The following is a 23,048-nucleotide window of genomic DNA, read 5'->3' on the forward strand; positions in this document are numbered from 1 at the left end:
GATGGTGCGCCTACCATCATTGGTGGACGTTGTAAGTATGTCTCCGACGGATCTGTCTTTGGTGGATTTGTTCGCATCTTGTTGTCGTTCGTCTTCGTTCGTTTTCAGGTTGGATCTTTTCGATCTATATTACTCTTCATCAGCGGCGGTTGTTATTCTAGTGCGCTGATACTATGGGGTCTTAGCACGACGACTTTTCGGCTGTCTACAACATATTTGCCCGGTTCCGGCGAGGTAGGGGCGATGACGACATCACCCTTTCGGCTTGCTTTAGTGCATGTTGTCATCGCTAGGTGGTTTACAGATTTGAATGTAATTTTTAATATTTTTATTGTTCGTTGTATTGCCATGATTAAAGATGAATAGATCGGAAGTTTTTTTAAAAAGCATCTTTTACTTGATCTAAGGTTAACACCACCTTGTTATATGTGCAATGAAATGACCAACCTCACATAAAATTCATGCGACATTGTAAACGAAAACATGTAGGGGCACGTACCTCTGCAGCCATGCCGGCAGCCTGATTGCCTCGCGATATGTAAAGTCGCTGGATCCTGCGTGAGGCCACAATAAGTTTTATGTTTTACTTACAATTTTGTTCGCCGCTCATACCAGGTTTCAATAGTTGAAACATAACAAAGTTTCGAAAGCTCATCAAAATTTCACAAGAAAGGCGGATATTAAAAGAAACTTAATTTAAAATTTTGATTTAAAAATATAAAAGATTGAAAATCAAAAGGCAAAACCAAAATGGGTCGCGTGCCCCGCTCCTGCGTGCCAGATATCCTGCATTGGTAAATAGTAGTTGTAGGTTTTTTCGAGTGTTTGAGTATGGAGAACCACGGTAGGCGGCCGGGCCCGTGCCGTTCCAACAAGGCAACTCCTCCCAAGAAAAGTCTAGGGTTACCTTGCCTCTCGCCTGCGTCTTCGGTGGCCTTAAGGCCATGGCGGTGCAGTGGATCTCAGCCCTTGCCGCGGGAGGCTTTGTTTTAGATGTTTTTTCGCGTTTTGTTAGGGTTTATGTCCTGCTCAAGAAGACGAGACAACGACTGCTCCCTGAAAATGGAATAAGGTTCTCCCCTTCTAGCCCATGTTCCAATGGTGTGTCTAGTATCATCCGTGGGTGAGTGGATGTGTGTCTCCGGTGGATCTCTACTTGGTGGATTTGCTCGTCTACGGATGGTGTGTCTAGCATCATCTCCCTGAAGATGAAATAAGGTTCTCCCCCCTAGACCCTTTCCAATGGTGTGTCTAGCATCATCCGTGGGCGTGTGAAGGTGTGTCTCTGGTGGATCTATATTTGGTGGATTTGCTCGGATCTAGTCGTAGTTCGTCTACGTTCATGTGTTTTCAGGTTGGATCCTTCTGATCTACGCTACTCTTCACCGGGGCGATTGCTGTTCTGCTGCGTTGGTTTTATGGGGCCTTAGCACGACGACTTCCTGACTGTCTATTACAACAAGTTTTGTCAGGCTCCGGTCAGGAAGGGAGAATAACGACGGCGCGCCTTCACCTCACTTTAGTACTTGTAGTCGTCGCAACATGGTCTACGGATCTGAATGTAATTTTTATTATTTCTGATGTCCGTTGTACCGTCATGATTGAAGACGAATAGATCAAAAGTTTTTCGGAAAAATTAGTAGTTGTAGGGATGTTTTGCTGCCTCATGGGCGACTGGCCGGCGGAGTAGAATGGATAAACAGGATACGGGATTTCTGCCTGCCTTGGTGCTAGTCATGTTCTTAGACATCTAAAAAAAGGCATGTAGGAGTAGAGATGATTAATAATAATACAGATAAAACAAGCTAAGTTAAACTTCGCTACTTTATGTCTGACCCCACCACCACGCCAGTATAAAGCCAACGCCAACACTGGCTGCCGCCTAATCATTTCCCAGTTGCAACTGCACCTAATCACAAGTTGGGAGCACGAGACGAGGAGACCACGTCCTCTTCCACGCACGCCAACCCCATTAGGACCTCTCGCTAGCTTGCCGGCGAGCGTCGACCATGGCGGCCACCAACCCACGACCAGCCGCACCAACTCCACCTCCCGCATGCCTTAATTGATCCACCGATCCTTCTCACCTCCGTACACCGCCGGCCTGCTGCGCAGTCACGTGCTGTCCTCCTCCTTCGACGACGGCGGCAGGCGACCGGAAGCTACGACGAGCGCCGTGAACCCTGCTGCCGCGGCCGGCGACGATGATGGTGATGGGCTACTTCCGCGCGCCCAGGATCGGCGGCAGGAGGAAGGAGAAGAAGAGCAAGGCCGGCGCGGCGCCGCAGGCCGAGGAGGCGGGGCTCCGGGAGGCGCTGCTGGAGCCGGCCGGCGGCGTGCTCCCCAAGGGGTACTTCGCGGTGTACGTCGGGGAGGAGGCGCGCCGGTTCGTGGTGCCCACGGGGTACCTGCGGGAGCCGGCGTTCCGGGACCTCATGGAGCGCGCCGCCGACGAGTTCGGCTTCGCGCAGGCCGACGGGCTGCGCGTGCCCTGCGTCGAGGAGGACTTCGAGGAGCTGCTCCGCCGGCTCCACCGCAAGAACGGCTCAGGAAGCGGCAAGGGGAAGAACTAAGGAAGAAGGCCCATTGCTCCATTAGCTAGCCAGAGCTTGGACGACGCCATGGCAGCGGCACCGGCGGCCGTGGCGGTGCCGTACCGCGCTCGCGCGTACGTAGAATGACGAGTTTATTTACTTTTAAAATTAAACTAGCTAGATCGCTTCTCTCGTTTGTTTCTTGATTGTACAGAGTGCAAACGGCCACATGCATGATGCGCTAGCTTAGCTTCGTGCATGGCGTGTTGATCGTCATCGTTGGTTTCATGGAAGATTGGAAGTTCATATCATCCGCCTTTTGTTTTTACTGCTGAATTGCACACACCCACGGTACGGTCTTTAGTACGGATGTCGCAAAGTAACATATAGTACTCGAGAAGTTTCTCTTTGGAATGACAGGAAAAACGAGCATCCTAGAGGACGAAATTTCTGTGGACATTCTAGAAGGTCCTAGATTCTTATCTACCGATTATCGGGGGACTATTTCAGCTTCAATGTGTTTCCACAAGCATGAAATTTCTTGTGACATAAGGTCACTCGAATTCTAAGCCTAACTTTGACAGTAATTCTGACTGATAACATACGAGTTATGAGTCATAAAAATTACTACGTATATCATTAAATACCTCTTTCTAACACGAATAGAAACTACTTTTTTTGTGTGGAAGAATAGAAACTACTGCGCACATGATGATTCCTTGTACAAAATCCGCACGATGCAATATCGACTGGTCGCTGCACTTTCAGTCCAACTCACCGACGATTCGATCTGCTACATCATACAAAATCCGTCCGAGAAATATCGTCCGTATATAGCACTGCTCAATACGAATTCATGATATGCCTCGTATTTCGACGGTCAAATTCATGATGATAGTTAAGCCCAAATTTGAGGAGCCTTTGTATATTTGAACGAAGGGAATACTAACACAATATGATCTCCGATCTACAAGATACTTATGAAAGCAATAATTCAGGTTCACTATTTTTCTTAAAGAATTCATATCTATTTTAAAGGTTCACTATAAGTACAAACCATTTCAAAAGTAATAAAAATTACATGGACTTATTTGGACCACTGACCACTGTTGTTGCCTGAATGAGTTGCCGACGCGCCGTTGTCGCAGCTCCGACCTAACCTTGTCAACGGTGGTATGGAAGTCTTTGTGCATGTGCTCCTGAGGACCAACATCCTAAGCCGTAGTCGTTGTCGTTGAACTCTCGAATCGATCGTGAGAATCTGACAGCAAATCTCATTGTCACGTAAGCAAGGCGAAAAATGCTAACCTCACCAAGGAGCCAACAGGAATCTACGCTGGAGCTCCATCTAATCCGTACCGGGGGATGAACTCGAGAAGATCGGAACGCAGAAGACCAACTCAAAAATGAAGTGCCGCACCCGAGCTCTGTCCCTGCGAGGACTAAGAACCCTAACATATCGATCTACTAGCCAGAGTGAAGGCACAATTATTTGCCTCCCTCCCCACCGACCGCTAGTGCAACATGCAGAACGGAGGCGAATCCACGAGCTCGTCAATGGAGATCGAGGAGAAGAAGGCTTTCACCTAGCCGCTTGCGAGAGGGGAAAGAAAGAGTCATGTGAGGATCATAGTTTCTTTTTGACAAAAAAACAAAATAGTTGGAGCTCCAAGGAGCCGGCAGGAATCTATGCTGGAGCTCCATCTAATCCATACTGTGGGACGAACTTGAGCAAGATCGGAGCCCAGAAGACCCACTTGAGAATGAAGCACAACCATCCACCTGAGCTCCATCCCTGCAAGGACTAAAAGCCATAACCTATCTACTAGCCGGAGTCGAGACACAATGATTCCCCTCCTAGCCATCGACCAGTGGAGCAACATGCAGAAGGGAGGCAAATCCAAGAACTCGTCGACAAAGATCAAGGAGAGAAAGGCTTTCTTTCACCTAGTCAACATTCGAGGGGGGCGGAGGGTGGGGTGGGGGGTAGTCATATGAGGTTCACAATTTGTTTGTCAAACTACCTAAATAGTTGCACATTGGTATGGATAGAAGAAATTGGACCGCATGGACAACGGTAACTGAAGAATTGGCAAATCACATTGGAGTATTTTCTTTCATCTTTTTTTTATGAATCATTTGTTTCTTTTTTGTTCACTAAGGGAGTGTTTGGTTGCCCGCATCGAGCCCAACCAGGCCCGCGCGGGAAGGGAGAGGCCTGTTTGGTTGCCTGGTTTTTCTGTTGGGCCTGCATCGCACGCTTCTCACACTAGTAGAAAACAGGGCTTTGGTTCGGGCCTGGCCAGCCCATTAGTCCCGGTTCTTCATGAACCGGTACCAATGGGGGGCATTAGACCCGGTTCATGGGCCCAGGGGGGTGGCCGGGGCCTCGTGGGCATTGGTCCCGGTTCGTCTGGATCCATTTGTCCCGATTCTAGGCAAGAACCGGGACCAATGGTCCACGCCCACAACCATTGGTACCGGTTCGTGCCACGAACCGATATAGAAGGGAGGGATTTAGTCCCGGTTCATGCCACGAACCGGGACAAATAGGTTGCCTATATATACCCATCGCCGCGGCAGAGCACTCTGTTTTTTCTGGCCGGCGAGGGGAGGGCATTTGGGTGCTCTAGCTCACCTCCTATGCACATGAGGTGTTCGATGAAATGTCCGAGCCACGCTAGTTAATCGTTCTCCTCTCGAAACTCGACCTCCGAGCTCCATTTTCCCCGAGATTTGTCTAGGTTTAACGGTCCGTCACGTCCTGTCCCCGTCTTCACCGCCGTCGATCGCCCGCGCCGATCTCGTCGTCGGCACCACCATGGTGAGCCTCTTGTTCTTATCTTCTTTCTGAAAGAAAAAAAATCTTACTTCAGATAGATACTTGTCTAATTTTCTTACTTTATTATTTCTTGCTATTATACAATGCGATGGTTTTGGTATCCGCCCCCGTCTGGCTTCAGTTGGAAAGGCCTGGCCAAAGCAGCCCAAAGCCTGGCTCGCTGGAAACGCTCGGATCGGCAGTTTCTCACGAGCCAGGCTGAGTGCGGCGCGAGGTCGCACGGGCGGGAGCGAGGCGAGGGCGAGGGGGGATGGCGGGAGATAGAAATCTGGCGTGCCGTCCCGGCGCCAAATTAGCCTCACCCCTTTCACTCGCTCACCCATAGCCATTGCCTCCCTTTCTTCCCTATTGCCTCACCACCGGCGATGACTGTGATTTCATATCTGCGCTATAGGTGGCAGCGACGGAAGAGGCGGCGGCGTTTGCGGCGGATCTAGTGCTCCCCTTGCTATTGGCCACCATCCGGTCGACTTAGTCTGTGCCATGGCTCCCCCTACGCCATCCTCGTCTCCGATGCCGGTAAGCAGCACCCCCTCCCCCCTTTGTTAGCTCAGTGGTTAGGCCGTTAAGCTAGGTGTAGGATTGATTTCCCACTGAACGAACCATCGATGTTGACTAGGTTATGGATGCACGGATGAGGCTGATAATCCAGGCAGCAACACTGATTAGTGTGATTCAGGCATGGGTCATGTTCATGCACCAAAGAGCTGTTTTGTCGTGCTGGGAGACCTTTGTTCCGCTATGGTCCATTGTTTCCCCGGGAACAGGAGAGGATCCAAAATTTGAACTACATCTACAACTGCAATGATGTCGAGGCTCTGTGGATTCTTAGAATGAAAAGAGCATTTTCCAGACTTGTTGAGACCTTCAGGAGCAGGGGCCTGTTACAAGATAGCATCAACACCAGTGTCGAAGAGCAAGTGGCCATGTTCCTCCATGTTGTTGGCAATAACCAGAGGTTCAGGGTCATTCACAACACATTCAGGAGATCAATGGAGACCATCTCTAGGTACTTCAAGCAGGTGCTTTTTGCTGTCGAGGAGCTTAGAGGAGAGATGATCAGGAGACCATCTGGCCAGACTCCACCCAAGATTCGCGGAAGCCCAAGATGGTATCCATACTTCAAGGTGAGCATTGACAATAACACTTTTCATGGCTTGATATGCTTGTATTGTTCAAGTTGAGCACTAACATAGGCTAGTGATGTCATTTTCAGGATTGCATTGGGGCAATAGATGGTACTCATGTCACTGTCAGAGTTCCTAGGTCACAGTGTGCAGCATACAGGGGGAGAAGCACAACACAAGCCAGAATGTGCTTGCTGCTGTTGACTTTGATCTGAAGTTCACATATGTGCTGGCTGGCTGGGAGGGGTCAACGCATGATGCTAACATTCTCACTGACAGCATGAGTCGACCTGATGGGATCAACATCCCCGACGTCAAGTTCTACCTTGGAGATGCTGGCTATGCATGTCGGCCGGATATTCTTCCACCCTTCAGGAAAACAAGGTACCATCTCAACGAGTTCTCTGGTAGGAACTATCCTAGGACTGCACATGAGCTGTTTAATCTCAGACACTCCAGCCTTAAGTAACTGTCGAGAGGGCATTTGGAGCTCTGAAGAATAGGTTTAAGATCTTGGATCAGAAGCCATTCCACCCATACTCCACTCAGGTTAAGCTAGTTCTTGCTTGTTGCATTCTGCATAACTGGATCCTCCAATGAGGCTTTGATGAACACGTGCCCGAGGAGGAAGATGTCGAGCCTGACGATGCTGTTAGCTCCAGCCATGGTGTGGAAGCATTTGACAATGACGCTTGGAAGAACAAAAGATTGGAGTGGGCAGAGGCGATGTGGCTTAACAGAGGTCAGTGCAGGATTTGAAGAAGATGGAAGAAGAACAAGAAGCAGCAGCAGCAGTACCAGAAGCAGCAGCAGAAGCAGAAGAAGAGAGGAAGATGAAGATCTGGTAGCACCGATGAATTATCCCCTATTTAGCCAATGGCTCTTAATAATTTGAACTGTCATTTGATAGCAATTAGGATGAACTGTCATTTATTTAAGTAGATGGCGCTACATGTTCAGATTCTATGTGGTAAGCTCACCACTAGTTAAAAGTGATGACAACACCTTATGCAGGTTGCAACCAAACACCATGTCATATGTGCGCCTAATGCAATGCGGGCAACCAAACGCCGGGTCAAAAATGGTTGTCTCATGCAATTAGGGGCATGCAGGCAACCAAACTATGTGCATCTGGATTTTTTTGGCTTGCATCCCCTCAAACCGGCTCAATAGAGTCAGGCTCGCCGGGCCAGGCTGAATCGGCAATGTAACCAAACACGCCCTAAGCAACTTCCAATATTATCACTGCTTAAAATTAATTAATTGACAAAATAAAAAACTAGATACTCCAGAACCGAAAAGTACAGCCAAAATATGTTCAGTTATAGTTTTCACACAAACAAAGAAAGAGCAATTGCGCACGCAGGCACACCATAGGGCTGCATGCATGGTGTGTTTAATCATCGTCACTTTCATGGAAGTTTGGAAGTTAACATCATCTCCCTTTCGTTTTTTACTTTGCTTTAGACATAGACACGGTCATTAATATGAATATCACAACGCAACATATTCTAGAAGTTTCTTATTGGAATGACAGGAAAATTAATGCCGAATATGAAATTTCTTCGGGTATACTCCTCAGTCCAAATATGTAAGGTCGCTCGAATTTTGAGTTTAACTTTAACAATAGTTTTGACTTACAAATTATGGGTAATATGTCATAAAAGAAGTTGCACCGTTGGAAACCTTTCGGTATGAATCAAATGGTATATTTTTTATGGCGTGTAACTCATATTATGTTAGTCTAATTCATGGTCAATGTGTTTTTTTGCGCACAATTCATGGTCAACGTTAGAAATCAATTTCATTGTTTGTTTGACAAACTAGCTAAGCGCATTGGTACCGATAAAAGAAAAACCCGCTTCGAGAACAGTCATATGAAATTCCAAATACTCACAAAGAATTATTTCTTTGGTTCATTTCTTTTTTGTTCACACTAAGCACCTTCCCATAAACAGTTAGTTAGTCAAATGCATAACTACATACTTCTAAACCAAAAATTGCAAAAAAAAAAGAGTTCAATTCTGGATTTCACCAAACAAAGGAAGTGCAAGTGCACAATCTAGTGACATGCCTAATAAATAGAAAATTGGAACAAAACAATATAAGTAAAAAAGCAGATTATCAAAATACATGCAACAAAAAAACATGTTGACATTGTACACAAACTTACTTTTGCCGCATTTGTACTCTACTATGCTGTAGAGTGATAGGTCTTGGGTTCCTCTTCCTCATAGATGCGTGTTTTTTCTTGTAATTTTCCTAACAACACAAACGTGCCGTATGAATCTCCATGCAAGATCAAACGGTCCACACCAACTATGAGTTCGCAAAAAAAAAGAGTCACATGAGGTTTTGCAGAGCCATAAAAAGAAAATCATCTAACATGGTCCACAAATTGATGAAGATTTCGCAAAAGGGCAGTCACCTCGTCGAAACTGGCCCCACTTTATTATAAATACATCAACAACCAAAGAAAGTACACGGCCAAATGATACGAGGTGGTGATCTAACCTTAAGCAGAGCCATCAAAGAGCAAAGGAGAGTCACCTGACCTTAAGCAGAGCCATCAAAGAAAATCGCCCTAACATGTCGAACAGTCCACAAAATGGGCTGAAAGCTTTGTACAAGTAAAAAAGACAGTAGCATGAACTTTTGCTGATTTGGAAAAGAAAAATCGTCCTAGCATGTCGAACACTCCACAAAATGAATTGTAAGTTTGCCAAAAAAAAAACTCCATACTGCAAGGGTAGCCTAGCGCAAAGAAGATGACACCATCGCTCTTCTCGGCTAAGCTTATTATCCCGCAGCTTCGTTTCACGTCGAACTTGGAGTTATTTCGGGGGAGCAAACCTTGGGCGCGCGGAGTAGAATTTTCAAATTGGAGTTAGTGGATGAGCAAGACGGCCGATCGATCCCAGGATGAAGATAGATGGGTTTGCCAAAGTTTCAACTTGGTCCCACATGTAAGAAGGGGGAGGGGGGAACAGAAGATGATCGAAGGAACCATCATTTACATTTTCGGGCTATATATACTCTGCGTTCTGAATTTTGACTCTGAACATTCGTGCGATAAATATATAGCCCGAAAATGTAAATGATGGGGCTGTGTATCCCTTCCATGATTCCATCAACGACTCTGCGTCATGGATGCTATGGTAGCCCCATTTATAACTGTATGGGCTATGCATTTCCTAGCATCCCTAGTAAATTGCCCGCTCAATAAACAGAATGGACCGCCGGTTCAGTCAAACAGCATGTTATGCTTGGATCTGGATCATCTCTCGCTCTTGAATGGACATGTACATGGCCAGAGGATATAGTGTCTGGATCGATGATCACCGTATAACTCCTCTGTGCTACTCCCTCCGTTCTGATTTACTCGTCGTGGTTTTAGTTCAAATTTGAACTAAAACCACGACGAGTAAATCGGAACGGAAGGAGTACATGAAAAAAAGAGGATATATATTTTGTGTCATGGACCTGAAGAAGAGCTGCCTTGTTGTGCTTGTCTCTGCACACTGCGTTTTCCAGCATCTCGGTATTGCTGGATTCAGGCATGGTGTCCTGCAACATTTTTTTTTTTGAAGTTCAGTGTGCTGAAACATTGATCAATCACTGTACTCTCCTTAGCTGCTGGGATCAAGGAGAGCATCACTTTCACCAGATTTCTTGTCCTCGATGTGCTTGACAGAAACCCCTGTCAGTTTCAGGCTCCTTCTTTCCTGCCCTGGAGGAAGATCTTTTTTTTTTTAGAAAAGGGGGACTCCCCGGCCTCTGCATCAGAACGATGCATACAACCACTTAAATAAATAAAATAGGTTCAACAAAGTCATAGAGTCTTGAAATAAAATGAAGGCGAGCTCACATAGAGCCTCGACGCTAAAACAAGAAAAGGCCATCAAGCCACAACCGGCAGGCAAAATAAAGATAGGAAAACTAATTGCCTATCCTATTACATGACTGCCATCCAAACCGGTCGAAGATATCCCGCGCTACCATCTCCCAACGGACAGATCCAGTAACCAAACGCTCCCTGGCCTCCGTCGGAGTGAGTAAGGACCACATACGGATCAGCGCCGTAGCACGGAATACAACCTGCAAAAAATGAATAGTAGTTATTCTGTTAAAAGCTAAATCATTTCTGCAGTTCCAAATTGCCCATAACAACGCACAAACTCATACACGAATATGTCTAGCTGTATCGGACTCTATCCCATCCAGCCACGTTCCAAATAACGACCCGACCGAACTCGGAGGAGTAATGTTAAAGGCAATTTGCACGGTGCGCCACAGAATTCTCACCAATGGACACTGAAAGAAGAGATGCTTAATGGTCTCGTCATGATCACAGAAACTACACCTAGTAGATCCTGTCCAATTACGCTTAACCAAGTTGTCCTTTGTTAAAATAACCTGTTTATGGACAAACCACATAAACACTTTGATTTTCAAAGAAACTTTTACTTTCCAAACATATTTGGAACTAGGAATGACAGTCAAGTTAATAACATTGATGTACATCGACTTAACAGTAAATTGTCCAGACCTAGTAAGTTTCCAACACAACTGGTCGGACTGATGAGCTAGCTGGACTTCCATCAGTCTACGCACTAGATGAAGCCAAGCTTCCCATCTATCACCAACAAGCACCCTCCGAAATTGAATATTAAGGGGAATGGACTGCATGACCGTTGCAACTAACTCATCCCGTCGCTGGACAATACGATACAGGGTTGGGTACTGTATTGCCAATGGTGTATCACCCAGCCAAGTATCCTCCCAGAACTGTGTATCATTGCCATCACCGACAATAAACTTTGTTCTATTAAAGAAGGCTGCCTTAACTCTCATAAGCCCCTTTCAAAACGGCGAATCAGTTGGTCTCACTGTCACCTGTGACAAGGTTTTGGAATGCAGATACTTGTTGCGGAGAATCTGCGCCCAAGTTGCGTCAGTCTGAACTGAAAGCTTATACAACCACTTGCTAAGCAGGCATCTGTTCTTGACCTCAAGATTCTCGATACCCAAACCCCCTTGGTCCTTTGGTCAACAAATAACATCCCACTTGGCGAGTCTATACTTTCTCTTAAGTTCATCACTCTGCCAAAAAAATCTCGATCGGTAGAAGTCCAGCCTTTTCCTAACCCCAACTGGAACTTCAAAGAAAGATAGTAGGAACATCGGCATACTCGTAAGCACCGAATTAATAAGAATTAACCGGCCTCCATATGACATAAGTTTGCCCTTCCAGCAACTAAGTTTCTTTTCAAACCGATCTTCAATGCATTTTCACTCTTTGTTCGTTAGCTTACGATGGTGAATGGGTATACCTAAGTAAGTAAAAGGTATAGCCCCTAATTCACATCCAAACAATTGCCTATCAGCCTCTTGTTCCTCCTTGGCTCTACCAAAGCAGAACTACTCGCTTTTATGAAAGTTAATCTTTAACCCGGTCAATTGTTCAAATAAGCATAACACCAGCTTCATATTTCTCGCTTTTGCCAGGTCATGCTCCATAAAGATGATTGTATCATCAGCGTACTGCAGAATGGACACACACCCATCAACTAGGTTTGGCACCAAGGCACCCACCTGACCGGCCTCCTTTGCCCTACCTATGAGAATTGCCAACATGTCAACCACAATGTTGAACAAAATAGGGGACATTGGATCTCCTTGCCTCAGGCCTTTGTGTGTCTGGAAATAATGCCCTATATCATCATTTACTTTAATTCCAACACTTCCTTTTTGTGTGAAGGATTCTACCTGGCGTCGCCAAGCCTCATCAAAACCCTTCATACGTAAGGCCTGTTGAAGGAATGGCCATTTGACTTTGTCATACGCTTTTTCGAAATCCACTTTGAAAACAACCCCATCCAGCTTTTTCGTGTGGATTTCATGGAGCGTTTCATGAAGGACCACTACCCCCTCAAGGATATTCCTGTCCGGCATGAAAGCAGTTTGGGTAGGCTGCACAACAGCATGTGCGATCTGTGTGAGCCTATTGGTCCCGACCTTGGTGAAAATTTTGAAACTAACATTAAGAAGACAGATTGGCCTGAATTGCTCAATTCTCACAGCCTCTGTTTTCTTAGGAAGAAGGGTGATCGTTCCAAAATTGAGCTGAAAAAGATGAAGCTGTCCAGCAAACAAATCATTGAACAAAGGCAACAAATCCCCTTTAATGATATGCCAACATTTCTTATAGAACTCCGCTGGAAATCCATCGGGGCCCGGCGCCTTGTTATTTTTCATTTGCGAAATGGCCTCCAGAACCTCTTTCTCGGAGAAAGGAGCCGTAAGAATATCATTCTCCACCGCTATGAGCTGAGGAACATCCTCAACCCTGGACTCATCTAGAGACACACAGTTCTTTTCTGGAGGACCAAACAGCTGCTTATAGTACTCGGTGATGTACAATTTTAGGTTTTCCTGTCCTACAATTGTACCCTCATCTTGCTCAAGCTGAAAGATCTTCTTCTTTCGATGCTTACCATTAGCGATCATGTGAAAGAATTGAGTGTTCGCATCCCCCTGGACTACTCGCCGGACCTTGGCCTGCAACGCCCAGTTCAACTCTTCTTCCCTAAGAAGTTCTTTCAGCCGCAATTCCGCGTCAAGCTTGGCATGAAGCTCCGCGGCCGGCAATATCGTGGTTTCTGCTTTTAAATCCAGGGACTGAATAAGGGAAAGGAGCCTTTCCTTTTCGACCTTATAAATCCTGCTAAGATGCTTAGCCCATCCACGCAGGAAACTCCTCAAATGCCTAATCTTATTCTACCAGCGCTGAAGCGCAGTCTTCCCTCCTGAATCCTTAGCCCACTCTCTAGCCACAAGATCAAGGAAGCCTTCACGTTCAAACCAAGCCATCTCAAAGGAGAACACATTCTTGTTCCCCAGGTGGGAGGGCTCACCAGAGTCCACAAATAACGGCGTGTGGTCAGAAATACCGCGGGACAAGGCCTGGACTGTTACTAGAGGGAACTTCTGTTCCCAATCGACACTGGCCAACACTCGATCCAACTTCTCATACGTCGGATTTGGCAGCGCGTTAGCCCAGGTGAATTTTCTACCCGAGAGCTCAATTTCTCTCAGGTCCAAACTTTCAATGATAGTATTGAACATGAACGACCATCTGCCGTCAAAGTGTCATTGTTCTTATCCTCACGCCTTCTAATAATATTGAAATCACCCCCCACCAGGATAGGCAACTGCTCGGAACCGCAAATCCGAACGAGATCAGCCAAGAACTCAGGCTTGAGCTCGGGCTGCGCAGCCCCATATACCGCAACCAGGGCCCAATTAAACCCATCTTCCTTCGACCGCACCCGGAACTTGACTGCAAAGTCACCCATAACCACACTGCGAACCTCAAGCGTTTCGCACCTAACGCCGAGTAAGATTCCACCCGATCTCCCTCTCGGCGGCAAGCAATGCCAATCAAAATCTATACCCCCTGACAGAGTACTTAGAAATTGAGGCGCAAAGTTATCTCTACCCGTCTCCGATAGAGCGATAAAATCTAAACGATGCTCGACAGATGCCTCAGCAAGAAACCTTCTTTTAGCCAAGTCCTTTAGACCTCTGCTATTCCAAAAGATTCCTTTCATAATTCATCATGAAATTTTTTTGCCGTACGAATCCTAGCACTCCTACGCACTGCGGACACCGGGTACACCTTCCGTTTCCACTTGCGCTTGGGGATAATTTGACGCTGCAACTGGTCCTCATAACCAGTCTCAGAGGGGCTAGCCAAAAGCATCTCAGTAGAATCATCCTCTACCTCCCCCTCAGTACTAGGTTGCATAAGATCCGCACAAAAATTGTCGAGCACCCTGACCCCGAGCGCATCAACCTCAGAATCACTCATGGGTTTAACAGCCGCAATATTACGAATCATCTCTAAGGCTCGCTCAGCCTCTAGATCAAGCAGATCATTAACCGAATTAGAGATTTCAGTGTCATTACTACCCAGCGATACTCCTAGTTGATTTGCATTTTCAACAATCTCATCATTTGAAAAATGCAAAATGGAATTAGAAGTATTGACTGACATACCAGTAGTGACCTCGACGTCACGAAGCTTAGCCGCCCTCATGGCGCACCGCTGCTGAATGTCGTCCACGTCTGGCTGTGCCTGGAGACGGCCACTCACCCGGCGCCCCTCAGACATCGGATCCTGAATCCCTCCAAACGTAATGACCTCCTCACGAGAGATCGCGGTCGGTGTCCGGCCTCCTGCCTCACCCCAACCAGCAGGCCGATCCATCTGCACGGTCTCACCCACAACCTCGCTAGAGAGTGGATGGGCACTCACCAAGATCTCAGACTCCTGGTGCGCTCCGCAAGACGGGGCCGACAGGAAGGGTGGTGGAGGCAGTACAAGGGCCACCTGCCCTCGCACCCCTCCCAGCACCGAAGGAGCCACCCCCACAGGCGCCGTAGGGGGAGAAGGCTCCGAGGCCACCTGCCCCGAGCCCTCTCCCGAAGGCGCCACGATCCGAATGGTAGACGCGACGGGAGAGAAGGTATCAGAGGCCTCCTTCCCCAGACCCCCTCCCAACGAAGAAAAGGACACGGGAGCCTCCTGCCCCGAGTCCCCTTCCTTAGCAGAATGGGAGCATCCCGAGGCCGCCTGCCCCGGGGCTCCACCTGACGAGCCGGGCACGCCAAGCTGCGTCACCTCCTGAGGATGTACCGTGTGCTGAGCAAGAGGGGGAGTGGCCACCTGCCGACTCACCTCCTCATCTCCCCAGATCGAGATCGCAGAACCCCCAAGACCCCCACGAATGGTATCCACAACACACTCAAACCCCAAAACAGGCAACTCGCGCTCAAAAGCCTCCTGGAGGAAGATCTACATCAGATCCTATGATGGCACCCAAAAACTCAGTACAAAGCAAGTGGAGATTATTATTCCGATTCCAAAATCAAGAGCTCAGACACCAAGCAAATGAAACCGATCGATCCCTGGCTACCTGCTGCTCCATTGCAGCAGCACATGCAAGATTCAGGTAAAGATGCAGAGAGCCTCCCCCCTCGTGTGTTGATGCTCCGAGGGCCTCAGGCCAGGTGCGCCGTGCGCCTGCCATGTGAACATGTACTACACAATCTCCCTTTCTATCTGGCTTCTCTCTTATTGAGGCCTTGACACTATGTGAGGTAGTGGCAGCATGATTCAGAAGATGCTGATTCCATCCATGTATTGACAATGAAGAGCGGAGTTAGGGCCGCGGCGGGCCTGGGGCCGGAGCACCGGTACGCACATGGGGCCGATCGATCATCCGGCCGCCATGGCGTGAAGCGCAAGCGAGCTTGGATGTAGTAGATAATAAGCAACTCTTGTCAATGGAGTGGGCATGGTGCATCTGTACATGCGTATGCCATGAGCCATCAGAAAGAAACGGCTTTTCTTAATGTCAGAACAGTTACATTTTCCTCAACGCTCTTGTGACCTACTGCCGGTGCCTTGAGCTGAAACCATGGCGCCCAATCATGGGCTGGTATCGTCTGCGTGAAGTGAAATGCACACTTTGTGCCAGTTGCTGAACTGTTAAGCAAAGGAGGCTACTGTTCTTCAGTTGCTTAATTGGTTTCAGTTTCTGAAACAATGGAAGCAGGGGAATGTAGAGACACGGATAATGGCACGCGCAGATAGGATCAAATGCCTAAGTTTTTGCATTGGAACAATCCTTGGAGTTGTACAAATTACAGATCCAACTAGTTGCAACCTCTTCCCCTTTCTTCAGCTAAAACCGAGAAGAAAGATCGGGAGAACGCAAGAAAGGAGAGAGGAAAAAAAGAAGAAGGAAGAAGGAGATCTCTGCTCCCTGTCTGAAATCATTCTTCAGAGCGAGGGAGCAGTCGCCCGTCGCCTCATCTGCAGAGGATCTCGGTCTCGGAGGAGCAGGAGCGGTCGCACATGTCGGCGGCGGCGCCGGCGGAGTCCTTCTTCCCGGCGGCGACGAGCCGGAGGATGCCCTCGAAGGCCTCGACGTCGCAGGGGATCCGGAGCGCGCCCTCGTGCCGGAACCCGAACTCCTCCTCCGCCTCCCGGAGCAGCTCCTCGAAGGCCCAGTGGCCCAGGTACTCGGTGGGGATCACGAACCGCCGCATCTCCTCGCCGACGTACACCGCGAAGGACCCCTTGGGCACGGCGCCGCCGCCGCCGCCGCCGTTCTTGCCTCGGCCGCCCGGCGCCACCGCCATCCGCTTCCACCGCTTGAGCAGCTGCTGCAGCCGCACGATGTCCCGGATCTTGTTGCTCCCGCCCCTGCCCCGCTCCTCCATTGCCGGCGATCGGTCGAGCGGGACTGCGGCGGCGCTGTGTGGCTGGGTGCTGCTGATTGATGGTTGGCTTCGGTTGGTTTGGCTGGTGCAGAGAACTGCGGCGTGGGGTGTATATATAGAGGAGGGAGATCGGCGACCTCTCGTGGTTGCCTGTGGCTCCGAGCCCGCCTCCTCGTGACCTCTGAGTCTCTTCGGTTTGTTTATTAGTAGTTGCCTCAAATCGATGCACCATTTTTTTCTTTTTCTCGAGGCAATAATTTTTCTTTTTTTTGCAAAGGTCTATGCACTATTATTGAGGTATAATAAGGGTTTGTTTGTTTAGCAGGGTTTCGGAAATACTAGAGCGTAAAAGATCACTTGAGAAACAACTGTCATGGCAATGTTAAATTCTGCAAGAACTGAGAAAAGAATTATGAAAAATATTGTTTGGTTGCACCAAAAGAAAAGGCAACAAAATATCTACTACAACAGATGCCCTACTTGTCATGAAGGAAATACAGGGAAATTTTCAATGAGGTTGGACTCAAAGGATTTTTTTTTCTCTTTCAAGTTACCTCCTACTATTGTTTCTTATATATCCGATGAACAAAACAAAGTTTATACAAGAAAATCCTAGGAAACAGAATCCTCCACAATTTCTACGAAATTCTTTTAAACCAAATAGGCCCTTAATGAGAGTGATATTATGGCTCGATCAGCTTAGGAACAGTGATTGAATCTGATCAAAGATATGCTCATGAGCTCATCCTTTTGCACTTGCTCAAATCCTGATGTCTGATTCGAACAGTTTTTGTTAGTAGATATTTCTTACTCGAATGAGAAATAGCAGAATCGATAGTAAAGTTTTGTACTTCTGATTTCCTACAAAAGTTTCAAGTATTTTTTAACTATGACCGTGCAATATGTATTTTTTTATTATACAATGTTTACTAGTATATTTGGTATGAAAAGCAATGGGCCCATGATCATAGTTGTACGTTAATTTGAGACTCTTCTGTGTCTAAAACCTACATTAGTAAATTACACCGTTTTTTCCATAAAAAACACACTGTTTTCTACGAAAAATTATAATCGCGGTTTTCATACAAATTTCTCCAAATTACGTGGACAATTCTCTTCAATTCTTAGGTGGAGGTATTTGGACTCCGGTTAGAAAAGGATATGTATTATAATGTCATACTGCATCTGTAACTTTTTATAAGACGTTTAGCAAAAGAAAACCTGACAGTGACATTTATGTATTCTCACTTATGTAACATTGCTAGCTATTGGGCCACCACACAAGCAATATTTTCAGCCTGTTTTCCAGCTTTTTCCAGCTGTGTTGTGGAGAATGGGCTTCTACAGTTTTCTCCCCTTGATTTCTGTGATGATATGACGGTTACTAAAATACTCCCATTCTTGTTGCACTGAATGCCATGCTACAACTGCAGCTCATCAGAGAACAAGTCCTCTGCTCATTGAATGAGATTGCCACCAGAGTGCACAGATCAGACTGAAACCACCCTCACAGTCACTTTCAAACCGCAGGATATTACAGGCTTGCTGGACAGTAAAAATCTGCGTTTGAACCATCAGATCTTTGAATCACCTGATGTCTCATTTCGTTGGTTTACTTATTTCTATTTTTCTATTATTGGGATCCAGAAAATTTTAACTGATTGTGTGCATCGTGAGAGCCCACAGGATATACCCTTCAGTTACATTAGAAAAACATATACTCCTGACATATATGTACAACTCATTTGAACACGTAGCTAGGGCTAGATTCACAAACTGTGCTCAGTTCTGAAACTATTTCTTCTGACATATATGTACCTCGATCGCCCCTGAGTATTTGGCTCCTAGCATACGTGGAAAGGAAAGTTTAAGACTGGCTCAGGTTCAGGGAATCCTTTTGCCTTACGTGTATCCAACTAATGGACGCCAAAAACAAACTGCTGAGGCAGAATGAAAACAATGGTAGAGCTAAAACAAACTGCTCACTGATAATTTAGTCTGTTAGCCTGCAATAATGCAGATCTAAACTAACTAACAAGTTTCTGAGGCTCTCAACTTGCCATCTAGGTGCATCAGCAGACTGATTTGATTAGAAAATTCGTGTCCCTCTGACTGCATTAGTAGTTTATCATTACGTCTAGCTTGATGAAGACTTCCTCTTTTCAGCTTCAAACTGTGTGCCATGCATGCATGGCTGTTCTGAAGATTGTGGAGGCAGCTGGACGCCTGCATGTGAGGAGGAGGCCTCACATGGTATCATCAGGAAAGTCTTACCTCTTAAGCAAGAAGGGGAAAATAAAGCTTAGGAAGTACAATAGTACCTCTATTCTTTTAGATACTAGTAATAGTACTGTCTAAAGATGCCTGAAATGCACATGATTACATTAACTCTGATGATAATAAGACTTCTTGTCGTTTTTTTATATGAAGGTGTAGAATGATTCCAGGAAATGCATGGGTCTGATGAAGTGTGTGAAAGCAATTAATGAGATATTATTCCTTGATTGTACCAACCTGTTGGCTAGTCTCCTCATTTTGCCTAGTGCTCTTCCAAGTTCATGTGAGCATCGATTGACTATTTCCTAGTATTCCAATCAAGGTTGCAAGTACAATCCAACCCAAGTTGGTGAAAGATTCCCTCCCACCATGCAATCATGGGCAAGAGGGCCAAATAAGCATCAAGCAAAAATCAGCATCCAAAGACACACAATCAGTTTAGCTTGAACTACCATATGCATATGATTTGCATCAATAACCTTCTCATTGGTGCAAGCTGCAGCTGGGCAGATCATGGACATGGGGAAGGGGGCAGCCAAATCCTTAGGACTTCCTGGTGGGTTGCATGTACTAGTGGTTTCACTACAGTTGTCTAGACATTGCTGTAATCTAAGATTCCCTCGCGATCTTGATGACTATATCTTCGTCACAGTTCTTAGGGTGCTCCCAATGCATCATATGTCAAGCTATATCATATAGATTAAATTTGTGTGTGCAGACAACTTCTGCACTGGCTTTTATCTTACCACTCTACTCCCTCTGTACCACAATACTTGTAGCTGGGCCCCAGCTACAAGTATTGTGGTACAGAGGGAGTAGTATCTAAAACTGCTATCACTTATTGCGTTCTGAGAGAGAAAAAAATTGTTCTCGTTGTTTTGGTACTAAGAGTTATATCTAGATTAAGATATGGTAAAACTCTATTTCCTCATCAAATATGGTGCCACGTCGGGTTTTTGCCTAGGTGGAAATCTTTAGATATAGTACACAGTGGAGCCGCTGGGACTGCCTTTAGTTTGTAGCACGAATTTTCCATATTGTTGCAGAAGTCATACCCCTCGCACCTGAAATTCCTATAAAATTCATGTGTTCCAAACATAACCAGCACCTGAACTTTTAGTAGAAATTTGATAGGAGTTTGAAAAGTAAGAAGGTGCTTCCAAGAAACATTAAAGGAAAATTTCTTGAGGCCTAACACTTTGCTAAAGGAAAATTTCATGAGGCCTAACATCTTTGCTAAAGTCATGCGGAGTCGGAGTGTAGGAAAGTAATCTACTGAAATATTGGCGGTCTCATTCTTCGGTCCAAGTTAAGGGGTCCGTAAGAAAAGATCTTACAAGTTGAAATTATATATACAAGTTCCATAAAAAAAATCTTCAATTCAAAGAATCCTTGATATGCGCTAAATTTAGTTATGGGTGGTGGTAATATGTTTTATAATCATAGTACAACTTTCTGTCATTTGCACTTTGATATAAAACCATTCCATCCAAAGAGCCATTCATATGTAGTGTCATATGTATTTGCAGTTCGAGGATTGAGAAACTGATTGGGATTTGAATGTTCAAGCACACTCAGTCAAGCTCCGATTCAAACTACAGATTTAGTACTATAGATTGGTACGGGGGACTGTTGTCGTACGGTAGAGGGGAAAGATTCGTTTTTCTCTCCACGCGAGAACCGACGCAGATCAACCACTGTAAATTTTTAAAACTGATCACATCATCTGATACCTTAATCCAACCATAGATTAAGCATGGCATAGTTTTATGCTAGCAGAGCATGCATGTGAAGCGATCATGCAACTACTCTCTCTCTGTCTCTCTCTCTCTCTCTCTCGGCTTTCTATGTTTGAGTAGTACTAGCAAAAGGGCCCGTGCGTTGCAACAGGAAAAAAATAATTGTAATCTCCACTGACCGTGACTACATTTTGCTGCACACCAAGATACACTATCACACGCAATTTCGTGAAATCATGAACATTTTTTAAACTCATGCACATATATGAATCGTGAACATTTTTCAAATGCGTAAACACTTTTAAAATTTTCAAACATTTTCTAAAATCAAGAGCATTTTCTGAATTTATGAATGTTTTATAAAAAGTGCAAACATTTTTTAAAAAGTGTTCATTTTTAAACAATTTTCTTGAATAGCGAACATTTCTAGAATCAACGAATATTTTTTTATTTAGCAAAAGGGCCCGTGGGTTGCAACGGGAGGAAGAAAAATCATAATGTCCCATGGTCATGATCAAATTTTGCTGCATCACCGAGATACACTATCTCTCTCATTTTCGTGAAATCATGAACGACTTTTCAAGATCATGAACATTTTTTTTAACTCGTGGACATTTTTCAAATTCACGAACCTATTTACAGATTTTCGAAAAATTTCAAAATCATGAACATTTTATAATATCTGCAAATATCTTTTTAATTGTGAACATTTTTAAAATATCATAATTCTCCTTTTTTTAAATTCGGTATTTTTTTGAATTCCCAACTTACTAAAATTAGAAAAAAGACGGAAAAGGAAAACAAAAATGAAGTACGAAATTATAAAACAGGCCGGCCCAAACTGGCGCGCTGGTTGTTCTCCCAGCGAGCATGCAGTATAGAAGGTTCCTGTTGGGCTGGCCCAGGCGAGGAGCCCCTGTGTGAAACGTTTTTCTTCAATTACATGTGGCATCGGTGGGTAATATTTTACAACTTCAAGAGCAATTTTGATTACGTACCACCGGAAGCAAATGCCCGTGCCCTACACTTTTTTCTGGTACACTAATATGAGTGAAAAATTATATCTATCATTTCTTATTTATTTTACACTTTGTTTTGGTTTGGTCCATTGAGAGTGGATATGATTTATTTGTAGTAGCAGCTAGCTTAGAGTCGTCACTGCGCATGTAGCCAACAATTAGAGTGAAAAAAATCATCATCTCGTACGTCTCACTCCTCAAATTCCAAATGAATCCCCATTCTCCAACCATGGTGTTCTGGGTGCCGAATGTTTCACTTGATTTTTTTTTCACCGACGAAGCAATGCTATCCCATATGACATGAAAATTGTCAAGCTCACTTGCTACACTAATATGAATATCTATAAAATATTCAGAATTTTTTAAATCTACTAATATAAAATATGCATGTGCATTGTTACGGGGTGGAGGGGCAGTGTTTGGAGAGAGAGAGGGGTGCCAGGAGGATTTTCACAGAGTGCATTTTTCTCGACTTTGAAGCACATTTTTCAAGAGTTCGATTACTAATTCAAATATTTTTGAAGTAAGAGCACACATGATGTTTTTCGTCTGACTTCAAGATGACATTGTAGATTAGACTGTCAATATATAGTGACAACGCATATCAACACTGATGTTGAGTTACTGATATCACACAATAAAATTGTTGTATACTTCGCCTAGCGCCCAAACATGTTGTGTGTGCGCTAACCATGAAGTCTTTCTAGTAAGTTGATATAAGATTTGCATTATAAATATAGCCTATGTAGCTACTTATAAATAAATTTAATTACGTTAGAGATTAGCATCAGAATATGTGTTGTTTTCATGCTAGGGTATCAAGTTTTTCCTTGAAGCAATTTAGAAAGCAGAAAAATGATAAAACAAACAGATGTAAATCCAAAATCTAGAAAAAAAAAGGTAGAACCAAATCCCTGTATGCATGCACGGCAAGAAACAAGTGAAGAAGCTCAGGAGGGACGCGTGCATGCATTTTTTTATTACTCCAACCTTATGTTCAGCTGTAGGCGACAACGATTCCATCAACCGTCTCGCGCTGGCAACGCGTATCGTTTGGCACCCCGCAACCCACATGCACCGCTGTCTCCTCCAATCTTATCTTCTTCAGCCGGCCCCAACGTCTTCTTCCTCACTCCCTGTATGTCCAGCCACCATGCGCAGCACTCCTCAATCAACGGCCGCCACTGCTTCAAGGCCTCTCCCCGCAAGCCCAAATC

At 45.4% G+C, this 23,048-nt stretch overlaps 2 protein-coding genes across 2 annotated transcripts; one reads left to right on the top strand and one right to left on the bottom strand.

Annotated features, from left to right (window-relative positions):
- The first annotated feature begins 1,909 nt into the window (after window positions 1–1,909).
- On the top strand, window positions 1,910–2,845 carry LOC123162471 (auxin-induced protein 10A5-like). Its single transcript, XM_044580256.1, has one exon. The coding sequence runs from the start codon at window positions 2,205–2,207 to the stop codon at window positions 2,571–2,573; it is 369 nt and encodes a 122-aa protein (XP_044436191.1). The 5' UTR covers window positions 1,910–2,204; the 3' UTR covers window positions 2,574–2,845.
- A 13,318-nt stretch (window positions 2,846–16,163) lies between these two features.
- On the bottom strand, window positions 16,164–16,960 carry LOC123159241 (auxin-responsive protein SAUR50). Its single transcript, XM_044577065.1, has one exon. The coding sequence runs from the start codon at window positions 16,794–16,796 to the stop codon at window positions 16,383–16,385; it is 414 nt and encodes a 137-aa protein (XP_044433000.1). The 5' UTR covers window positions 16,797–16,960; the 3' UTR covers window positions 16,164–16,382.
- Between the last annotated feature and the right edge of the window lie 6,088 nt (window positions 16,961–23,048).

Source organism: Triticum aestivum, chromosome 7B (genome assembly GCF_018294505.1).
Source record: "Triticum aestivum cultivar Chinese Spring chromosome 7B, IWGSC CS RefSeq v2.1, whole genome shotgun sequence".
Taxonomy (NCBI): domain Eukaryota; kingdom Viridiplantae; phylum Streptophyta; class Magnoliopsida; order Poales; family Poaceae; genus Triticum; species Triticum aestivum.